Source organism: Centrocercus urophasianus, unplaced genomic scaffold (assembly GCF_019232065.1).
Source record: "Centrocercus urophasianus isolate 14NV4802_14NV808 unplaced genomic scaffold, USGS_Curo_1.0 seq_17, whole genome shotgun sequence".
In the NCBI taxonomy this organism is placed as follows: domain Eukaryota; kingdom Metazoa; phylum Chordata; class Aves; order Galliformes; family Phasianidae; genus Centrocercus; species Centrocercus urophasianus.
Window position 1 is genome coordinate 10752225 of NW_024884722.1, and position 24930 is coordinate 10777154.

Genomic DNA, 24930 nt, shown 5'->3' on the forward strand with positions numbered 1-24930 from the left:
ACTAGTTCCCAGACAAGTGAAGGGGATTTGGCAGCTGTAGAATTAGATATTAAAACATAAGTCTTCCTTCTGCAAGAATCTAAACTCTGTATGAGCTTCCAATCATTGCTGGAAATGCACTGCTGTAAATCATATAGTAAGACATTGCTTAACAGAGAGTTTGAGCAGTGCTTATTCTGAAACATATTTGCTAACGTGTTGATACACTCCTGTTACTGTGAAACTAGTTCGTGGAAACAGATGCGTATATTCCCAACAGGTTAAAGTTCTTATTGTACAAAAAAATAAGGCAGAAATTCTGCCTCTTAAAGGTTAATTGTTACACTGGGAAAGCATTCATCCCATCCACTATCAGTTTGAAAAGAACCACATTTACTAACAATGTTGATCAATGTCTAGAATCTCACCGTTCAACTTCCTCTATTTGCTTCCTAAAAGGCTAAAGAAAAATAAGTCTGCAATCACAGCACCCTGAATAGGCTTGCTCCTATGCATTCATCTAGCAAGTGTGGCCTGCCAGGAGTGATGACTCCACTTGGCTAAGCGTAAGAAGATCTGGAGGTTTAAACCAAATTATCTCGCCCTGTTTAGCCCGGATCAGTGAACTGGAAATCACACGGTATTTCCCTTGTGGAGCTATAAATGCCATGAAGGGAACCTGTCTTTTAGGTTCTGGCTTAGTCCAACAGACACGTGGAAGTGTGGAACAACTGTTAAAGGGAAATGACTGTTACAACGTAAATTCATACAGGCAGTATGCTAAAATGGCAGAATTGCAAGCCACTAATGAGCTGAATAAAGGAGATACAGTGAAGAGGAGATCAAGTTAAAATGAGCCTTGGAAAGAACAGTTAAGTTACTTAAATATATTTGAATTTACATAGGAACATCCCTGAGAAAAGGCAGGACAGCCTACCTGCTTCAGAAGCCAGTTTTCAATAGCAACAGCCATTTAGCGAGCACTTTGTTACCCTAGCAGCTCCCACAGAGCTGTGGGAGCTCTGAGCATGGGTGAGATCTCCTCTGTCCTGATTAGGCTGCACACTGTATGTAGGCAATAGAGGACAAAAGCGCCCATGATGGTTGTCAGATTAATTACAGTGGGTCAGCCATTATCACTGTGCAAGTACTGTAGTAGATTGTCATTAAAACAATGAAACCTGCTAAAGCACCATTTGCACAGCAACAACAATGACCCATAAAGTGCTGATGAAACGCTGCCAGTCTTGGAGCAACACCGCATAGAAAGTAGGTGCCATACACAAGACAGGCACTCATGAAGTCCAGGTTTCACCCAATAGGCTTTGGAAACATTCTGTGCTTGTTACTCAATAGGTGGAAATTGTTGATACTGCCTGGGACTCAGTTCTCATTCATAGTTAACTTCAGCCCTATTCTCATTCATAGTTAACTTCAGTAAATGGGTACAGCTACAATAGCAATTGTAATATAGTCAAGCAAGAGGAATTAATAATGACAGTTGGTAATAATCCTACACAGATTTGGGCTTACACCTGCACCATGGGTTATTGCTCAGAAACAAGTACCTGTCAGACATTACATTTGTTGGAGTAAGGGACCACTTGTTCTCTCCTAGTCCACAGCAGGTAGGAGTTAATTTGAACTAGCTTAGCACTACCTGAAACAGAGCTAAAAACTTTTATATCAACACCAAAAATCTCAAAACACACTCAGACTCCCAAGGAAACATGGGTGAGCACTGAGAAGCACATAAGTCCTTACCTGCTGCCACCATCAGCCCAGGGGCTGTTTCCTTACTGGAAATGCTTCCTGAAGTATATGGATTCTCTGAGAGTTGCAGATGCAAGTGCAACGAGCAAAAGGGCTGTTGACAGGAAACAAACAAAAGGCATGAGTTTCAACATTCAACAAGTCAAATAAAAAGAGGAACCTTTGTTGACTGAAGACAGATGCTCTAGTCCTCCTGAAAATACCCCTCTACTCTTAGCACTGTTACAAGCATATGTTCATTTTTTGAATTAGCACCATAGAAGTACCTGAGAGCATTAAGAAGAAATGAGAAAAACCTGCATTGTTTTTTACCATCAATCTGATCTAGAGTACTTTCCACTAAAGACTTTCATATTCTATTTTAAGTTGCGTAAAAAAAGTTGAAGCAAGATGGTGAAAATTTTCTATTTGTACAGCGTCACAGAATTTAAGGGCAATATACTTAAAGGAACTCTCTTAACCCCTAGCAAATCAGGAGGAAAACACACAGAGAAAGTCACCAGTAAAACACCACTCCTTGGAAACAATGGGGCTACAGTCCCTGTGAAAGAATAGAACATAACTGTTCACCGAATGATGTTGAACTACGTTGCGAATCCAACCTAAAGCTCTTATCTGTAAACTGTGCCCTACTGTGGAGCACCTGACTCTGCAGTTCTCTGACAGGCAAGAATCCCTCCTACTCAGCTTCATTTGAAGTTTTTTTAACCCAGTGACTTATGTAAGAGCCTCAAAAGGAGTCAGCTTTCTGAGACCTTTGAAAAGGTCTGCCACTCACCAGCTGGCAAACTACAGGATCGCCTCGCAGATTGGTGTCTGGTGCCTTCAGCAAACGCCAGTCTCTGCCCTTGTTGTAGGTAATGAATGTCTTGACTTGGTCATCTATCTTTTTGTTAGCCAGGAATATGCCTTTGATCCCTGCTACCTAGGAAAAACGGAGAGAGATGAAAAAAAATATATCGGAAGATCAGGCCAATGGAAAGGCCCATCTGAGCACCCTCAGCAGCAAAAGCTCTCTGCAAAAGCAATAAAGCTATCTCAGTCCAGCCTTGTAAGGTTGTGAATGGCATTACAAGTACATCTTGTTACTTCCTACACAGTTGAAAGGGCCTTGTGCCATTCCTCTCTCTTTAAGAAAAAGACAAGCGTACTCATAGAGCAAATCCCTATCAAACAGTCCACTTACAGATTTCCCTAAATGGCTGCAGACAGGTAAGTGATGAGCTTGACAGGACAGCATTAACCACCTCTCACATTAGATCTGTAATCCTGGAGATGTGGTCCACTTCACTCCCTCGTCAGATTTCCATAACATGGAAGGCAGCAGGTCACACCAGAAGCAGATGGGATCTGTTTGTTTCAGGCTTTTTTTTTTTTTTTCCTTCTTTTCTTCAGAATTCAAGAAAACCTGAATATGTCTAAACACTGATGTTTTGCAAACTTGATTTTCCTCCATTCCCAAATTCTGTCAAAATCAACCCAGTTGTTCCAAACGTTTTGATTTTTGTCAACAGAACCAATTCCAACATAAAGCACTCCTGCCAAAAAGGACTGCATTTAGGAAAAAATGTTCCTAAGCAGATTTCATGTTGTTTGGTCTCTATTGCACAGCTCTGAAAGTGAGACAGGAAGGAGGAGCTTGCTGCAAATCTGGAACTTCCAGGCAAGAGCCAGGATGCAAATACTTCCAGCTCTAAAGACCCTTGAGTGACACTACCCTTGGAAAGACCCCATGAAAATCTCCATTGGTATTTATCAATAAAGACTAGTACACAAGTGGAGAATATTGACTTTGCCCAGAAATAGGAGATAATGCATGTTTACTTCAGCTGGCTTACCACAATACGGAAGTACATCTTTTTTTAAAGGCAGGAAAATATATTTAAGCAAGCAAGAATAAAATATAAAGCCTGTCCTTTGTAATGATCCATGTGTTACTTGTGTTACTCACTGCCTTAAACTAATTGGATTTTTATGAACAAATTCATGATGTTGTTTAACTGGCATTATTCTGGCTGAAATAAATTTTTATATAATCCTGACTTATGTGAAACTGGAAACACATTTCTCAGTGTTATACTAAAACTTTCTCAAGTTACTCTGCAACCACTATTAGTATTACCAGTAAGTTAATATTGCTGTTTCTTGCTGGCAGAGCACTGAGCTCTGAACCTCAGCAGATCTTTCAGCCAGTAGGATTAATCCACCAAAGCCAGGATGCTTTGACTAAACCAGTAACTGGAGCAACTACTTTGAATGGACAACTAAAAAGCCTAGCAAGAGAATGAGAACAGATCACTAAGGGTAAATGTTATTTGTTATCTCTAAACAAATGACACCTATAAGCTTTTGTTTACAATTCACTTATTGATTAGTGCTTACAAAGGTGGAATTTATATTCCCTGCCTGTGACCAGATGTCTCTAGCTATCCAAAGGAGAACACCTGTATTTCTAGACCTTCTCTAGACATCTAGATTAGAATGAAAGGGACAACAGTCTTCCCTTTTGGAGATGTTATATAGCATATCTAGACATTCACTTGAGAAAAAAAAAAACAAAAAACACAACAATTATCATGTGCATAGCAGAACACTCTGTATCTATCCCCACATGAGTAAGCTTAGCATCAAATTCACTAAGTGCCTCTAGGCTGATTCCAAAACAAATGAAGATCTTGGAAGGATGGTAAGTGATTTACACTTGCCTGAACTGTTGTAGTTCTTGTAGGATGACCTTTACTACATACCTCATAAAGGTCAATCATGACATTCCCCTCCAGTCCTCTATTGCTTTTCACATTTTCCAAGGCCAGAGTGAAGTAAACCCCTCGGGTGTCCGAAACATACAGGTTGTATGTATCATTCTGGTTCCACTCTTGAACAGCTGCAAATACCTGATTCTCAGCTGTGCTTATAATATGCATGTCCTGTACAAAGAAGAAAAAAGACCTATTAATAGGACCTCTATATTTCTTTGCCCTTTGGGACATGTAATAGTTACCATGACTTATGGAAGAATGGAGATGGAGTGTGAATTATAGGTATGTTAAACAATTTTCTGTTAGAGGAAGCCAATAAATTATCACTATTGTGACTTTTCATTTTTTAATGACCACCAGGTGGGCAAAGGGTTTTTCCTTTCTTCATTTTTGGTAGCTTTAAGGAATTTCATCTAGCTTCATTTTTTATTTATAAATTTGAAAGTGAGCTTTATCATTCATGGAAGATTCACAGGCTTGGAGCCAGGAGTTCTCCCATACTCAGTAGATCCACTGTAGCTAAATTAGAGACAATTTTCATCCACATGCTTACCTAACAGACTTTGTTTCCAACAGGTAATGAATTAGTTTAAAAGAACAACAACAACAAAGTGAGTTTACATATTCCTGAAGTTGAGGCATAAGGAGTTTAAGATAGTGTTGGTAGTGATTTTTAATAACATAATTTTCTATGGAATGTTTGTCCAATAGCGACTACCAAACCACCAGACCACCCACCAACCTTTGCTGGATTCCTTCCAGTGATCAGGACACGGTCCGACAACATTTTAGAATTGTTTGAGTTGAAAGGAACCATTAAAGGCCATCTGGTCCAACTCCCCTCCAATGAACAGGGACACCTACAGACTGATCAGGTGTTCAGAGCCCCATTCAGCCTGACCTTGGATGTCTCCAGGGACAGGACATCCATCACCTCTCTGGGCAGTCTGTTTAAGTGCTCTACTGGAAGCTTCCTCCATTAAGTTTTAATATCAAAGATTTGACAGTGCATTTCCTCAGTGTTTCCTTAAAGCAAGTTCACAACCTGAAAATGATTTTCAGTGTAGCGATAAGTACTGAAACACTTCATCCCTGCCACCCTTGCTGAATGAACTAATACTGGATCCACTAGAATCAGAGACACAATGGCTATGTGGGACTTTACTTACCTATAAGTTCAAAATTTTCCCAGGATGCCAAGGAACCCTGATTAATGTTTGGATCTTGCACAACACTTCTAATTCCTTGCAGACTAAAAACATACACAACCTAGACTAGCAGCATGAAAATAAAGCAAATCTCTCAGTGACTTCAATCTGTTTTGATCAGTTGCAGTGGAAATACTGCATTACCCCATTACCAGCCTCACAATTGCACACAGCTCAGGCATAACTCACTAATGTACAACTAATAGGGGAGTTTTTACAGTACAGCAAAAGTTTTCTGATGACTAAGAGAAACACGAACAACTTCCTTTATATGGCTAAATGACTGCCATGAAATCTTACTTAAAAATATTTTTGATTTTTAAATAACAAAAACAATACAGATTTTTTTACTATGCATCTGTTATAAACCAAGGCCACCAAAAAAACCCATTTCAGAGCAGGCCAGCAACCTATGACAGCATCAGTCAGGACACACACAGGGCACTCATTCTCTCCATTCACTTGTCTTTTTATTGATGGGCAGCTTTCAATACTCAGTAAACCGGAAGCATAAATACCACTTTTCTCATGAAAAAGGCAGCGATGTTTCCAAAGCAGGTCAGACATTTGACAATAGCATAGAAGGACAAAAAAAAAAACAAAACTATATTTGTGCTATACAAGTGTCAGTACACTGTGAACTATCATCAACCCAAATGTGAAAAAGTCAAGGTACAGTACTACAAATTTCTCACAGCTAGTAAAAGTTCACAGCCAAAAGCTGAAGCAAGAATCCAGTATATGCTAGGCTGTAGGTACATTATTGGCAATATCCATAGCACCATTCAACTCTGCGCAACAATTACAGAGTTACCACACAAAAATTTTCACTTATGGAATAAAGGGGAAGGTCATTACTGCAGTATCAGTCCTATACAACAGTAGTCTCAGTTACAAAGAGCAGGAATGGTCTGAGCTACCTAGAAACTTGTATCAGTCAAGGCAGCTTTAAGTTTGGTCCCTTCTGCTCTGCACAATTCTAAGTAAGGACTGCATTAGACAATTTGAGTATCATTTCAGGGATGTATTCTCGCTGAGGTTTGACACATTCCATCTGGTAGATAGCTAAACCCTAAGTGAGGAAAGCCAGCACAGTTGTATGAGAAATACTGGCTTCCCTCCTTCCCAGCTTTGCCAGTAACTGCTCATCTTAGGCACTGCCATCTGAGTCATCTCATAAGCAACATCATACAGTGCTCTTATGCATCCAAAGTATCACTAAGACACAACTTCTGAGGCAGTCAATTTTTTTTCCATGATTTATTCCATGATTTATTGACAATTTCCAAACATGGGATGTGGACAGTGGATCTGCTGTGTCTTGTACTCTATGGAACACATTATAGAGACTGCAGTAGTACACAGCATCCTAAGCATTTTCCAGTACCCCCAGTGCTATGAAAAGGCTTACCAGAGAAATCTTTAGTAAAAAGTAAAACAAGACTGGGGAAAACAGTTCATAGCAGATCTGTCCAGGAGGAGTTGGTTCAGCCTGCCTATTTTTTGAGGTACTTGTTCATTCCCATTTGCTCTTAACAGAATCTGCTTTTTCTGAAATACTCACAGATCAAAGGCAGATAAAGATCCTAACTTCATATTTAAGAAAGATTATTCAGGAAGCACAACAAATGTAGTTTCCCAGAGAGGATGCTTCACCACTGGGCAAGCTATGCTATTAAAGGTATTATTTGTTTGTGTTCATAAATGGTGCACTCACCTTAGGAAGAGAGTATTTGGGCAATTTAATCTGTGCAAAAGGCTCCCGTCTGTATGACACATAGTAATTTGCTCTTCCACCAGCTGTCACCTGTGGAAACATCAAAGAAAGTGAGTGATGGCCCTTGTGAGACACCGTATGCTGACACCTCTACGAGGGTTTAACAACTATTTTTTTTCAGATATCTTTTCTACGACCTGCACAGCTGTCCCTGGAAGCCTCTGTATAACTCCATCAGAGAAATCCCAGACTTGTGAGGGTTGGACAATTATTACTTAAAATGGAAAGTACAATGGCACAGCTTATCTCTCATGCTTCAATTCCAGCATGACTTTAATGTTAGGTATCTCACAAAAAAAGTGAAAATTGTGAAGTTTAAGGTCTTGCGTGGAAGAAAGAAAATGACCTGGTTTTCATCACATGGTTTGAATTCAACTACCTTGGCCAAGTAATTTAAAGTCTCTCCAATTGTCTTTCAACAATCATTTGCAGTGACTAACACGAGAGCTGCACACAAACATTATTTAATACAAACAGTAAACGCAGAGTGTTCTCATAAAAAGCTAAGCATTTAGATGCTCTCTGTCCCTATAAAGCTAGCTTTTCTGAAATCATATCATCCCTAAATGAGAACGTAAGGGAAACTGATAGATGTCCAAGTCTGTGGTATTATGGAATGGAGGAGGTGTAAAGGCTGCATACAAATGCCGTACATCGATACATCGATGAAATCTAGCTCTGATAATGTGCAATATATGGGATTTTAAACTTGTCACTAGTCCTTTACTCTTGTCATGGGTGTTCTTTGGCACCATTTCAGATCTCACTACAACCAGGCTTACATTGGTGAGTTTTCTATATCCTGCTGTTCTGGCAAGCTTGCAGTTTTTGAGATAGAACAATAACACAAAGCATTTATTATATGCTTTTGTTGGCTTCTATGGTTTCCAGTAAAGCTAACAAAGGTCCATGATTCTTTTCTAGATATACTCCTTTTTATCTGATAGTGATATTTCAGAATAAGCTTACATGGAATATTTCTATAGCATCAATTATATTCTCAGTAAGATATCACCTCTAGATAGTAGCATTCTTCCCTAGAGAAGTTGTCATTTGAAGGACACTATATCACTGGTCATGAAATTTGGTACCTAATCTAGTCAAGATAAGGTTTTTCTATTAACAGCTTGAAAAACTGGAAAGAAAATAAGGTTTAGTAATAGGACAGGCTGCACACATAGAGATTTCTCCTTCTGCCTGTTTACCATTCTTACTTGTAATGTTATTACAGTCACATTTATTACTCCCAAAATAAAAAATAAAACATAAAAAAACAATCATTATGCCATATATCACATATGAAGCCAGGAAAAGCCCATATCATAGTGAACTGAAATTATAGACAACATATAGCTAAAGCCAAGGTGAGATAGAAGTGCAAATGAAAAGCAATTTGCCTATAGTCTCAAAACAAGCCAGGAGCAGAGAGAGAACAAGAGTCACTTGACTCTCACTGCAGATAGAGCTCATTGCGGACTGACACAGCAGCATCTATGGGCTCTGCCCTCCAGGTGTGAAGATAGTGAAAGGGCTGTAGTGTTATTTTGAAAGGATATCTTTCCCATCTAGTATTATCTTACCAAAATCAAGTTTTTATAGTGAAGAACAAACTATGCTGTTGATACACAGTCAATACAACTTAAAGGATAAAATTAGTATCTGCAGCAATTGTATCTCCTTATCAAATGTAAATACATTGCACAAAGCATCATCACTTCTAGGTGATTCTACCTTAAAAGCACAGGGAATATTTCAGTATCCCCTATTCTCTTGGTAGTATTTCTGACCTGCACAGGAAGACCCACATTGTAACTGAGATAACTGTGCAGCATCAACTTGTTTTACACCACTTGTGACCTCAATGCCAGCTTAGTGTATATAACAGGGTAAAGACTGCAATTAATATGTCCAGAGACTACTTGGCTAAGTCCCTGTGCTCAATACCTACCTCTTCTGATGGACTGCGACATAGGCATTGATTCTGCTTTAAGATACAGATAAGAATGTTTATATACTTCACAAGGATGCTATAATGATTAATTAACATAGGAAACAGCTCACAATCCAAGATCAAGGGGTGATCAAATTCCCCCAGCTCTGTGCCACAAACAGGTTCTATTTCAAATCTGCCACACCCATTACATAGTTAAAAAGTTTCATACTACTGCAAGTGTATGCTTTTTGACTCTTTAAAGCAGAAACTTTAGGATTCAAACACCATTCAAATTCACTGTACATTAGATACACTCTCTTTCAGCACTCTACCTAGCAATAAGGTCACCTTGACAAAGGTTTAGAAGTAAAAATCTTTGCGGCCTGCGATCTTTCTGAGCCAGTTAATAGGAAGCCACCCACAAATTCCGTTGGCAGGAGTTGCGTGAAGATTATCTCAGCCAAAACTTCATTTTTACATGATTTACATCCAGGGTTATAACTGTTCCAAAAAAAAATGATCAAGCCTTCAACAAAATTTTGGCAAGCATTGTGGTAGAGAATGAATTTTGGAAGGACCAACTTAATTTATTTTGATGAACTTTCCCTATGAGCAAAATCTCAGGCATTGTAAATCCCAGAGATTATGATAGTGTTATCCTCTCTAATGCCCCCTCTTAGTTTACATTTGATGAATGTCACACAATTATTTGCTGTGAGCTCATCTGTCATGCTCAGTACAGAATTAGCTGGGTTTGTCTTTTTTCCTTCTCCTTTGCTAATGACTGGCTGGTTTATCTGTTTTTCTCGATTTCTATTTTATGTGTTTAATTGGCTTCTGGTCAGTGGAAATGATTCCTTTGGACAAACGTGTTTGCCTTTAAACACATTTATCTTTCCCAACCTGTATTCTTCCTTCCTCCTTCCCTCTTTCGTGATCTACTAATTCTTCTTTAATACTTCCATGTTCTGTTACAAGATGAAAGGGTGGTCTCACATTAGTTGGCATTTAAGAGAAACGTGAGAAGTTTCTCTTTAAAAAACATAAGAGTTCTGATCATCTATAGAATACTAGATCATCATCCATCCCAATTTGCAAAACACAGTACATTAAACACAGAAGAAAACAGAAATATGTTCACAAGGCTCCAGAATACTAGAAAATCTGTCACAGAATCCATTCATCTCTACAATTTCTGAGACATGCTTAGAAACATTGATACGGCTCTTTAAAAGCAGATTTGGGTTTTACCTAACCATAAAACAAAAAAACACATTTATCATTCAGAAGAGTTAGGAAGACAAGTGGAACAAGTTATAAGGAGGTTCAAGAACATAAAGACACCCAAAGTGGTGTCAGGAAAATGAATGCAGCATAGCGAACTTCATCTTAACTTCCTGGCTTGCTGATGCTGGCAAACATAACTTCCAGCATAAGACAAGTACTGCTGTAACCAGCATGGAATGACTAAATCTCCAAAATGACTCTGGGCTCAGCAAGGGCACATTTGCTTCCTGCTGCTCAAAGAACTCACAGAAAGGATAAATGTATGCACTGATGCACTGATGTAGACACACACACACTACATGTCAGAGGCACAGTCTTGTCGTGAAACATTTACAGTGTACAGAGAGCACAGCATAAGACAACAGAGAGCTCTTTTCTATATACTTTATATGCTTGGGTAGTTTACAAGGAAAACAATCACTTGTCCTGCACAGTTATTGTAACAGGACATCTATTTTATTTTTTTGCATTGTTGAAAATGTTCATATGAAAAGAGAATTGGTAATAGCACAGCTCAACCTACAATCATTAAACATGTTTAGACATTCGTAATTCCAGTAATTCACCTCCTACATCAAGTCTAGTAAATGGCAACTCAGTCGATTACAGAACCAAATTTTAAACTTCCTTGTTGACAGTATGTCTTCGGATGTTATTTCCAATAAATTTCTCACTTCTTGATGAAACAGCTAGCTCAGCTTGTAGAGCTCTCTCCTTCCCAGAGAACATGAAATAAGTTGGTAGAAATTAAAATATGAGAAATGATGTATAAAACTGTAATGCTTGATCTGTGCTTTCCACCTCCACAGTGTGCCCTGGCATCTCTTCTCACTGTTTTAACACTAGTTACCCTTTCTCCTTGCAGGCATAAAATCTCCTGAGTCAATTTGAGGATTAAAGTGTGGAAGAGTTATGACAAGTAGATTTATTCCTTAGCAAAGAATTTTGGTTGTTTCAGAGCCAGAGCCATTCAAACAAGAGATTCAGGAGGGATCAACACCTGAATGAGCCCCAAGTAACACTCTTCTTTTTTGACTACTCATCATGGCCAAGACTAATCATCTTCCAGATGTTTCTGTGTGCTGAGCTTCCCCACTGCCGTACATAAGCCACACTGTGGTAGGTACAATCTAGCCTGAATTATTATCTCCCTGTTTTTCATTAGTATCATAGCTTTTGCACAGTCATCAAGGCAACATATAATGACTTGAGTGTGAGGAGATAGAGTTCCACGCTGTAGAAAGGCTTCTATAGTAATGTAGTGGGCTAAGCACACTCAAGCTGCCTGGAAAATTCAGCAGGCTTTTAACACTTACCACACAGTGTCAGACTTATCAGCAAATTTTTGTTAAGGCAAAGCAGCATTAATTATATAGGCCTCATACCCATTCATTCATGTACTTCTCCCCTCAGAACTGTGATGGCACACAACAGAATAAAAAGTCTTAAGTGAAAATACGGGAAATTTTAAAACCAACTCCTTCAGAAAACATGCACAGTTGTACCAAATATCAGCCATGTTAGAGCTGCAAACATACACTACCTACACAGAAACCATCTTAAGAGAGGCGAATAATTGTATGTATTCAATCTCCTGAGGGATTTCAGAGGAAACGTGAGTCTGCCATGGCAATTCTTTACATCTCCAGCTGCAGACACTGCTGATAAATCATATAAGATGTGAGCAGGGTAGAGAGTGATAAAAAGTACAGCTCAAAAAGCCACAGAAAGAAAATATATTTAAGTAAATAAATAAATAAGGCAAGAAGAATGCTAATCTATTTTTTCAACAGATGTTTAGCTTCACATTCCAAACCCAGTAACATTTGGCATAGCAAAGATGAAACAGTGCAAGAAATGGATGGAAAATACCCAGCAGTGAGTAGGAAAGTAGCTAACTCCTTAGTGCCTATCTTGCCTTAAGAAGAGCTTTTAACTAGCACATGGCATGCACTTTCTTTCATTTGTATGGATTAATTTCTCCCACTGGAGCTATGTCCAGCATTTTAAATAGGGGCAAGAGAAGATCAGCTGTGGCAGGCATTATTCACCAGTAAAACAAGTGTAATCATGTTCATCATTTAAACATCTTCATCCTATTAGTTTCATAATAAGCTTTTAATGATTTCTTCAATAAAAGACTCAAAGACCAACCCTACAAGTTGGAGAGTGCTCCATTGTCCCGTCAAGCTGTTCTCTCCACCATCGATCGCAAAGATAAAAATCAATCAGAACTAAGCAGGCTGAAGTTAAAAATAAATTGCACCGATTGATTTCTGTTAAGACCTTTGGCTCCTAGTTAAAAAATTGAGGAAAGAAAGATATATTTGAACATGGTGCATTTAGCCTCTATGAAAATAATGAGAAGGCTTCAGACCAGGAAATCAAAGTTTAATTTCTCCCCTTCTATCTCATTTCACTAAGAGGCTTCAAAAAAAAAAAAAAAAGAGGAAGGAGAATATAGGAGAATACATAGCCACTTTTCCTTTCTTTATTCTTGGGGAAATTTCTTACTTAAGTTATTAAACTGACATCTTGAGAGCTGAAGTTGGGTATCCATATGAATTGGTACCATCTCAGCTGTGACTGGTGATCAATGTCTACTCACGTATTTGATTCAAAGCCAGCCTTAAATACTTAATAAACCTGAAACATATGCTCATGTCTTACTATCCAAGTTTTCTAAATAACCATAGTTATAAGCAGTAATAGTAATAAACTATCTGAGCTAAGCTTAAGATAGAATCATAGAATGATTATGGTTGGAAACACCACTAAGATTATCTACAGTCCAAAGGCAACCTATCACCACCATGCCCACTAAACCACGTCACTCAGCGTGGCATTTATGCTTTTCTTGAACACCTCCAGGGACAGTGACTCCACCACCTCCTTGGGAAGCCTGTTCCAATGCATCACCTCTATTTCTTAGAAGTTCTTCATAACATCCAACCTGAACCCCCCCCCCAGCACAACTTAAAGCCATTATCTCTCATCCTACATTGTTCTCCTATAAGATACATGTCACAGAATAATTACGAATTTCTTTTCCTCTACAAAATCTTAAAGAGAATTTTTCCCCCCATCTAAGATCTTAAGCTAGAAATAATCAAATTTTTCTTTAAGACTGAAGGAAAAAAAAAACCCAAAAAACCAAAAAAAAAAACCTAGTACTCATAAAGACATCAATTTGGATTAAAATAGAATTTGATTCAGCTAAGATTTTTGGACACACACAGATGAGATGCCAAGCATTCAGAAAACATTATATCACTGATAGGTACCACAAGAAGCTACCAGTAATTATGGGCAAATGCTGACATCTGTGCGCTCTAAGGAGACTTTCTGATGAGAAAGAACACTGATTTGCTTCAACAGCTTTTGGCAGAAATGTTTGCTCCTGTGAGCCAGAGGAATTATTTGGATCTGTATTACGAGAGTTGCACAAAGCTGCATCACATAGGAACATCTGGGGAAATTCCGGGTTTGCTTGTTCTTACTCATCCAAGTGAGCAGACTGAGACATTACTCTGCTGTACATTTCTCTGAATTAAGCAAAAACTTCTAAGTACAAAATTATTTGAAGGGGTTAATAAGAGCGTTTTGACTTAAACTTTTCACATGGAATGCTTGCTGCATATGTAAGCTGTGACTGACCACCATCCTCTGCTCCTACATGTTAATGCTGCCATCCCATCTCATTCAGGAGGGTTATTAATACCAGCCAAGACACATCTTCCATGCTACCTTACACTTTCTGCTTTCATCATATCACTCTAAGAAGAAAGGACAACCACCAGAGCAGCTTGGCTTTAGGGAATGAAACCTTCACATATCCCAGGACAACCTAAATCAGAGGAATCAAGAGTCAAGAGACAGCTGTGGTTCTTGAGGTTCCCAGAAGTTCAGATCACAGATGAAACAGCATAAAAAGATGCTAGAAGCAGATAAAAAGATGCAAGTAATCTTTCCAAGAGAAGGGGTCAAGGGAAAGACAATAGCAGTGATTAATATGGGAATGCCTTGCAAGTACGTGGGGACCAGGCACGAAAAACCCTCTTATGAATTTCAGCCTGCACCTTGATAAATTATGCTATGGGAGTAGAAAAGGAAAGAGGCTCCCATGTTCTCATTCTATAAAGGCCTTGGAAAGTGATAATGTAGTGCCTCTCAGCATGCCTCTCTGGTTAATGGTGCAAGGAACTTCTCATCTAAACTGGAAATGGAGTAGAGCCTGATGTACACAGGAGACCCTTTTCAAATAGAGCTTGCAGGTTCCAATCCTTGTCCTTACAAGGTGAGACCACCAGGCTCTAGCCCTAGAGACAGATTTGAGTGTCCATCTCTGTCCTGGGTTCAGTTGGTACAGAGCTGACTGTGGCTGGTATGATGCCATGTTTTGGTTTTAGAATAAAAACAATGTTGATAACACACTGATGCTATATTGTTGCTGAGCAGTGCGATATAGAATCGAGGATGTTTCAGCTTTTCAGCTTCTCATACTGTTCCACTAGTGTTGAGTGGCACAAAGAGCTGGGAGATGACAGAATCAGGACAGCTGACCTAAACTAGCCAAAGGTATATACTCCATGCAATACGATATAATGTGAAAAAAGTATAAAACAGGAGAGCTGGCCTGTGCAGGGTTAGCTGCTGCTCAGGGACTGGCTGGGCATCAGTTCGCAGGTGGTGAGCAATTGCTTTGTGCATCACTTGTTTTGTATATGTCATTATCATTTCTGTTCTTTCTCTCCTCCTTTTCTGTCTTAGTAAATAGCTTTTATCTCAACCTACGAGCTCTACCTTTTTTTCCAATTTTCTCCCCCATTCAACTGGGAGGTGGGCGAGCAAAACACCATGTGGCATTTCTTTGCTTGCTGGGTTAAATCACAACCATCTCAAAAGGGATTCACTTGGACTGGCAAATTCAAACCAGATATTAGATTCTTCTAAAACTCACGAGACTTTGATGTGCCCATAAACTCTGTCACTGCCATGGAAGCACTGAAAGTCTGAGCCACACTTCAAATGGACTTCAGCTGAAGGTGGTACAGATTTCCTTTACCAGCCCAGAGAAAAATAAAGGCATAAAAAACAGTTGTGATGGATATTGATTGCCCATCTGCACATCTCTGCACTGACCTACAGCGAGTTCAAATCAAACAGGCCAAAGTTACCTTGAGGGTCTATCAACTATCAACTCACAGAGACACAAACTTAAGCGAGAAATGGGGACAGCGTTAACTGGATGCAGAGCTGAACTGGCATGACCTCTGGGAGGAAAGCCACACACCAACGAGTTTACACAGGGAGAACACAAGAAGATTGATAGGGAGGAGAAACATGTTCTGTGAGACTTACATCTATAGCTGAGGGGTGGGAGTTGGAGGAGATATTTTTCACATATCAAATCCTTCCCCAAGTTTCTTAGGAGTATGCCCAAAAGTTTATCTGCGCATTTTCTACCTCCATCAATTCCAATCTCATAAAAAATATTGCCTATCTCTGTAAACTTGATCTCACTTGCATCCTCAGGCCACCAGCACTGTAACATCAGTACTGCCAGCAACCTTCATGCTAAACTGGAGAGTTTCATCTTTATTACTGTCCCTCACCTGACACCTGGGGATCTATGGGAAAATCCAGTCCTTAGCTAGGCCTGCACTGAGTTGGGAAGTGTCTGCAGACTCCATTGGTAGTCAGACATGTCCAGCATTCCATGCACCCACTGAGTTATCACACTTGAGATAACTACATTACCCTTAAGTAACCTGGAGTGACTTGGCAATTATTAGCTCCCTCTGCCAGCCTTAGGTCTGCCTACATAAATGGTGCTTTCTGAAAAATAATGGGGTTTTACAGGAAAGTTGATTCCTAGCAATTGCACTGCCATTTTTAATACCTCCATTAATTCTCAGACCACCACAAATAAGCAACACTGTACTGAAACTTTTTCATCCTAGACTTTTCCACTCCCTGCAATAAGTGAAGATGTTTGCTCATGCTTTCTTGCATTTTCAGTGGAACTTTTTCGTTTGTTGGCAAGGAAACTTACATAGAATGTTTCAGCTCTTCCTTTTCATAGCTACTCTAAAGAGCTACAACATTGACATTATTTTCTTACTTAGAGAAAATAAGTTTTTCCTCCAAACAATGCTTCTCACTAAAAATACAATTTTCTGCAAAATAATCCCCATTTTCATTAAAGCATATTGCATTCTAGTTTCTTTTCAGCAACTTGAACAATTCCTTCAGAAACCCTGATACGTGACTTGATTGAAAAATCTTTTCCCCAGAACAATACTGATTTATTTTTACTGTAGAAATTCTACAAGCCATCAATAAACTAGACACATACATAAAACAAAAGCCAATCCCTGCTCTCTGACAATTAACATAGGCTGTGCATGTGAGAATACCATAGCAGTTCAGGTAATTGTCAGGAAGCCAACTCTAACAGACAGTTTTCAGGTTATCTCTGTGCCTGAGTTTAGAAAGAGATACAAATTCTGCAGCAACTATAAGACAACACTTACAAGAAAAGGCGTGGCACAACCATGGAGAAATTATTGGCTCCTCTATTGCACAGCTATGTAATTGAACATCACTGACGTTGACCTCAATGGCAAAGTTGTGGCTAATATTTCCTTTACTTTCATGAAATGAGCTCCTTTTAGGTACAGTAAATAAATTCACACTTTATATCATATTCCAAGGTTTTCTCACAACTACACAATTCACATTGCAAGCTCTATGAATTTTAAGTACTATCTATGAAGAATGGAGCTCATAGTGGCTCCTGGCTGCACCGGAGCAATCCTGGGAACAGAATAAAATCTCAACACATAAGAGAGGGCAAAATTTTCTCTTAATGGATCAACTTATACAGAATTACCTAATCTTAGAGCTGTGCTGGGCATCCTTCAACAACTATTGATCAATCCAGCAGAAAGTCAATCAATAAATTCAGAGTAATCATTTACTGTTCTATTCATAAGGATTCTTCCTACTCTCTCCTCATAGCTATTTCTTTGCTCCTTCTTCATTGCTTTTTACTTTTCTCATCATATACTATGTTATTTACCTATGTTATAGGCCTAGTAGCCAAGCCTGAGTTTTTTCAACCTCTCTTTAAAAACAAGTTTCTTTCAAGCATTCTCATTTTATTTCTTTGCACCGTGATTCAGGATGATTCTTCCAGAAGCACTGCACAACACCACATCACATACAGGAATCATTTACTTTTAAGGACTTTATAACATTTTCCATATTCTTTCTTCCCTGTGCATTGTACACCATAATATTACACATACTTTGGGTATAAAGTTATACAGGTTAACGATACAGGCTTGCTTATCAATTTGATTAGAAGGGACATGCACTAGTGAATAACTGCATACAGATAATCTAAAATGACACAAATAGCTGGGATACACCTGTCTTAATTTTAGCTGTTGAAAAGTTAGGGTCTTCTCTAAGCCATAATTAGGCATCTTCTACCGTTGATGAGAAAAGTACATTCAGAGAGAGACCTTCTGCATCCTGCAGTAAGTCTCTAGGAGAAAATGAATTGCTTCTGATAGTTTTCATCTGTCTATTCACTTTAGGGGAACACAGACTACCAGTTTAGACTGAAAACATAATGCTTTCATGATGAACATTACAAGAAACGTTCTACTCTCTACTTTACAGCATTACTTCTGATTTGCTTCAGCACTGACAGGTTGAAACTCATACACCTATCATTTATGCAGTTATTAAGCCTCACCAGGTTCTTAACACTTAAACTGATATTTATTTATTCACCTGTCTAATATTTAAAATTCAGAAGAGCTGGCTCCCATATTCCTGTCCTAGATTATCCAGACAGAATGACATACGTGAGATGCTGCGCACAGCAAATCTAACATATCACATAATAGGTTTGTGAGACTCACATGGTTTTTAAGACTAATACATCCAGGACACATCACTCCTATATATGTACCAGGCAAACACTGCATAACCCATCGACCATGTGCTGAACACAGTGGATTTAACACACCTTCAGTACAGCAAGGCATGTGCAGCTAATCTGAAGTGTTATTGGAGTACTCCATGGACTCAATCAGTATCCAGTTTCTACAGCCAGTACAGGCTGGCAGATGGCTGGAAATCCCACAAGTGGGACGTTAAAAAGGAAGGAAAAGTGATAGAAAACCTGTGAAAGGGAAAGCCTTCTCCCCAAACCGGCAGAAATATTCAGTTTGTGCATTCAAAATTTTTAAGAAGTGTCAGTATGTGATTTTCACTTTGAACATCAACTATGCTGAAATAAAACAGTGCTAAAGCTATTCAAGGCACTTGAAGTATTACATATATATACACACGCATGTTTATATACAAACACATTTATTTTTTAAACTTGAAGCAATTAGCACCTATTAGTGAGCCTGGAGGACTGTTTCCCTCCTTGCTAACTTGAGGCAGAGGCATGCACACACCAGGCAGATGTCCCAGGCTTCAAAATAGATCAGCCTTCTTTTAACATAGGTGAGAGACATGGAATGAGAAACACCTGTGGGGCTTCGTGCTTGCCATAAAGGATTGGATTCTATACAACACCCTCAGCCATGAGTATAAAACGCCAGATAAAAACAATCTCTCAAAAGTACTCTTTGGATTGTACATCCTATTGGAAAGTATACCAATTGGAAAGACGTTGCCTTTAGTGAAATTGTGACTTGCTAAATTGCAGCAGCTACATTCCCAGTATATTCAGCAATCCCAGTATATAACAGCAATCAGCCTCCTCCAGGACAGCTCCCTCCTCTGCACAAAACGAGGAGGCCCCAGTGCTATTCATATGCACACAGTTTCCATATGCAGTCTTCTCAGGTCATATGGATGCAATCCTCTACCTAATCCCATTGCAGAATTTATCAGCCCTCCCTATAAACTCACAATTTCACAACAAATGGAGCAGAACTTCCAATTTGGATGCATTCAAGAAAAATGTTCCCTCAAGAATGAGAAACAGGAGCTTAGCTTAAGCAGTCTTAGCCAAAAAGGAAGTACGTATCTTTCCTTTACCACCTGGCTCAAAGCTTCATCTCATTTCATTCACCCTTTTCAGCAAGGGGGACAGCTGGTTACCATCAGCATGCATGTAATCCCTGTCTCCAGACTTTCTATATCCTAAAATTACTGCAACATAGAGTACAGTCTTCACTTTTGGCATGTCTTCAGGAATTACTCTTTCATATCATATGATTCATTCTCACAGTTCCATAGGTAAGAAGAACTGGCCATATTCCATTTTTTTAAGAAAATCTCATAAACAAGTAGATTCTCATTTAATTTGTCACTTTCTCCTCATCTACAAAACCATCATCAATTGTCTGGCAAATTTACAGCCATCCTCTACTTTGAAGGTGCCCTGTAACATCTTTTTTCAATCTCTCTGCTGTTTACTTCCCACTGCAAATCTTTGTTCAATCCATTAGCGTTACTAGTCTGTCAAATTAGCATAAACCTTTCCATTTGTTAAAATGATCACTCACTCCTCTCCTTTGCTCTTCTCTGTTCTTTTCAGTTCGTCAATAGTTTATTTGCATTTTTCAAGTAGACACAACAATAGCAAGTTAGAGTTTCTGTGACACACATGGACCCTCATGATTATTGATGAGTGAACTTTCAAAATATATCAGATTCAGGATGAGACAAATGAGTAAGAGACATCAATTGTTTTGCTTCAGACTGCATAGCCAATCTACAGCAGGCAGGTACACACTCACTCCCTGCTTTTTGTGATTTGTGATCACATGCACTTGTCCTAAAAATATGCCTTCTCTCTTGCACAGAACAAATAACTTGCGCAGTCAGAATTCCTGTCATGTTCTTATCAAGTCAACGTACCTGGATAAAGATATATTCATCCTGAACAACAAGGGAGTTGATGTCAATGGAGCGTGAAAATGGCCCACTCCTTTTGGTCTCTGAGCACTCCTGGATCCGACAGGTCAAATAGTGGGTGTCTGTAATGGGAGAATATGTACACATGAGAAGTGGCCATACAGGAGCCTGCTGTCTGAAAACGTCATCAGCAGTTCAAAATAAGGTCTCTAATGGGAAGTCTTAATCTCATCTCCAGCTCCCTAAACATTAGCATAAGATCTACTTACATCTTTTAAAATAAGTGTTCACTGGAATCAGGAATTTATCACACTTCTGCACCTACTGTTCCCCTCCCCATTGTGCAGACATTCCCCTGGCAAGTAGAGTTCAAACCATAAATGAAGGATACAAATAATTAATGTGGCACAAAACTGATAACGCTTGTGTCTGGAGGGAAGACAGGAAGCCCCTCACAGTAATGGCATGCCCTGTCAGTCTTTGGCATTGCTTGAGAAAAGGAATAAGAGTGGAAGAAGAATATGAAAGAAAAAAAGACATAAGGCAGTCAAGGTGCTACAAGAAAGGGGCCTGAATAAGAAGGCAGTCATACAGCTCAGTGGTTAAGCAGAGACAGGATCACCTCCAACAATTCGGCAGGGATTACAGGAGATTAAGCATTGTTTCACTCAAGCTAAGAAAAAAAATTGTGAAACAGAACCATCACAGCATAGCACTGTGTCTCTGGATGTATGTAATCTAAATATGTCATCTCTGCCTTTCAACTGTTCTTCTGAGAAGTGCAAATTAGGAAGAAAACGAAAATACAACTAAAATGATGGCTGCAGTGATAAAAGGGTCATATCTTTTACACTGCAGCACTTTTACAGACTTCTTAGCTTTAAGCACTTGTTGACTTTTCTATAAAGGGTGAGAACATACCATACAGGAAGAAAGCTGAGCTTATAATGGCTGAGGTGAGATTGATGCAGCGCTTTTAGTTCCCATGATGGCACCTATTAGTAAGGATCTTGCTGAACTGTGCCCAAAAAGATAAAAGAGAACTTCAAAAGAGAAGTAGCCTGGCAAAGCTGCTTACAGGATTCTCAATCCCATAAACTTGTTATTGTCCTTTGTCTGTGTCTTTGGAAACAGCAAAATGTGTTTAACTGAAAAGCAGTGAGGGGCACAGCTAAGATTCTCTGACAATGCTAACTACCATTTCAGGTTCAAAACCAAATTTTTCCAAGTTTGGCAGTTTTGCCTTCCATCACCAAGTCCCACTTATTGACTCTAAGAATGCAAAGTGAAAACAAAGCAAGTAAGAGATATTGACTCTAAAAAATGCCACAAACAGCCATTAAACTTGAATCTAATAGAAGCTCATGACTGGCTTCATGGACTGAAGGTCCATGGTTCAAGGCTGCAGGCCTGTTAGATGCACTGGGAATTCCAGGTTAATAAAGGCTACACAGCTGATTCAAAGCAGTTGTGTACATCTGGTGCTAAAATGAAAGGCAGTCCCACTGATGATGCTGAAGCAGCAGCAATGGTTGCCAGTTCCAGCTGCCAATTATCTTGGGATAATTAATGCATATGGCGTACACTAGAATATGTCTGACCTAGAGACAGTGCCAAATAACTGGAGTATCAGAGGAGTTGTGCTTTCTTCCAACACAAAATTCCAGCAGCAGCAGAGAAATCAGATTCTTAGGTGGGATAAATTAAGGCTTTTCATCAACTGACACGTCCAGACTTGGTCTGGAGTTGTTATTTATGTCCTGCATGTGGAATCTAAGACATTGAAGCAACTTCTCAGAAAACAAGAGGGTTCCCCATATTCTCCATTCAACTCAAAGAGCTCAGCAGCCCTGATTTGTTCTTTGAGGTAGCACTAAAATTAGGCAGAACAAGGAGGAAAGGTCAGGAGCTGTATTTTTAGAAGCTCATTCCCTCCAGTATGTTCTCCCACACAGTCGCCTGGATATTCTTATCCCTCTGAAAAAGGGGATAATTTGCTGCTGTTGAGTGACAGAATGGGAGGAGGAATAAAAACTTGTCACAAATAAATGCAAATAAACCACAAGTGTTGACATGACAACTAGCTTCCTGCCTACTGAGAAATGTGTCATTTTGAGTGTGCTACACCAGCAATCAAATACACTCAAAGAATGGCACCAGATTAATATTCATAGGAAGCTGGTGGTGGAGAAGGAGAGTCGTATCCTACCCATTTTTCTGCTTAGTCTCTTGTTTACTTATTTTCATGTATTTTACAATACAAAATCTGCAAAAGAAAACAAGAGAAGAAAAAAATTGTCTTCAAATCTGTCTGCCCTTTGGTTCAAAACTAAGTTCAATTTTGTGTTTCTTTCTGATGTCCCAGAGAAAATGAAAAATGATTCCTTTTACAGCACCTTAAAAATCAGGTAAAAATATGACAGAGTATAACAAATAGTAACTTCTGGGCAAGAAAAAAAGTCATCCAGCATAACAGACATCCAGGTGGGCATTTTGCAAAGCCAGAGAATCAAACTAGAGAAAAACCCAAACCAACAGTTAAGACTAGGATATGCAAAAACTCAGAAAATGCAAAGACAAAAATTTCAAGGCCAGGAAGGCTGGTTTTCTTCAAGTGAACAGAAGCTGGGGAGCCAAATTCTAAAAGCAGTAATTTCAGACAACCTTATGCAGCCATTTTCTAAAATAATCAGCATCTCCTTTCTAACATCCAAGTTGCCCCTGCATTTTTCACCCAGCATTCATAATACACTGGAGTATTGCTGAAAGCAGGAAACAATCTGAAGTCCCTATCCAAGCTACCTGAAGGGTAAGATCCCTTGAGGACTGTGCTCTTATTTACAGAGCATATCTTCATCTGTATAGATAGGATTGGGCCAAAAAAAAAAAAAAAAAAAAAAAAATCAAATAAAAAAGAAAGGAACATCTACCATCAAAGCTGTTAAGTCCCTCTTCTCTGAAGGGAGCTCGATTTTCATCCCTTTTTTGGAGAGCCAAGAAAAAAAAAGTATGGCACATGCCCAAGCTGGGTACTAACCTTGTAAAGTGTTGCTGACCTTCCCCTGGAAGATGCATGCCTTATAAAAAGTTGGCTTTGATTTGAGGATTATTTCCAGTTTGTATAATGTTCCATACAACACCAGAATTAGAGACTTTCTTTTCCACTCTTTCTTCCATTTCAGCGCAAAAAGAGTTGAGATTTCCTAGCTGGCCTCAACAACTACTTGTGCTTAAAACCCAATATCTAGTTACTTTCTCAGCCCATCTGTGAATGAGACAATATAGACATTGAGCAGTTCAGATGTTCTACTGCAGCTCCCAACATCCACACCTCCACGCAACCCTTCACACAAACTTATCACACTCCAGATTAGGGAATGGCTTTTTCAGAGGTATATCCATTTCCCAGCTACAGAGCTCAAAATGCTTCCCCACTGCTAATTAACACGGTCTCCCATCTTAAGAATTCAGAGTGTATTTATACTCTTTTTAGAAGAGATAAAGCTGAAGAAAATTCTTGAAATTTGCAGTGAAATGTGCAAGTTAAGACTGCCACAAAGTCCCTTCTTTGCCCACTAGCCATGACTGAGTAGCTCTAGGGGGAAGAAGGCACCCAGGAGGCTTTCTTGTGGTTAAAACCCAAGGATGTGATCCCTTAAAAGAGACTCTGGAGAAGTCAAACCTGCCACTGTGATAGATCTGTGTGGCAGGTTACTGTGACTTGTGATGACACAGGGCAGCAGAGGCTCTTAGCAGGGCCTCCAGACAGCATTAACAAGGCAACTGGAGAAGGCACGGCTAGCCAGCATGGCTAATAGGAAGAAGGGTAGCTGAGGGAAAGAAGTTGTTCTGGCAGATTGGCTCAGATTAAAATCAGTATGACAGGGAAGCTTACCAAGGAAAGAGGAGAAAAATGGCTGGAAAAGAGGACGCAGGAATGTAGACAGGACTGGAAATTACTCCCTAGGAATTAGTAACCATTGACTTCTTCAATCTTTCAAGGGTTTTGTTTTGTTTTGTTTTGTGTTTTTTTCTTCCAAATTTACTCTTTTCCCTTTAACTGAAATACTGATTATTGCATCATACCCGTGAGCAGGGAAATTATCACAGTGAACATCAAGAACTGATCTTTCTCAGAAGCATTGGTGGGAGACCTATATCACCTGGTGAGTGTCCCTGTATCTGTAACAGCTCCCCTTGCTTTCAGCCCTGTCCTTCCTCCTATTACACCGAAGCCAAAGGTACAGTACCTAAGGCTCCTACTTGCTCTTAAATTTTAGAAATGCAGGCCTAGATTATTATTCAGCAACAATAGTTCTG

The 24930-nt window shown here is 39.3% G+C and overlaps 1 protein-coding gene across 1 annotated transcript in view; it reads right to left on the reverse strand.

Annotated features, from left to right (window-relative positions):
• Positions 1-24930, reverse strand: part of SORCS3 (sortilin related VPS10 domain containing receptor 3) — a 271115-nt gene that overhangs the window by 57017 nt on the left and 189168 nt on the right. The window contains 5 exon segments of the mRNA XM_042818330.1: positions 1744-1846; positions 2531-2677; positions 4500-4679; positions 7437-7526; positions 20614-20732. Of these exon segments, the coding sequence (XP_042674264.1) occupies positions 1744-1846; positions 2531-2677; positions 4500-4679; positions 7437-7526; positions 20614-20732 (639 nt within the window).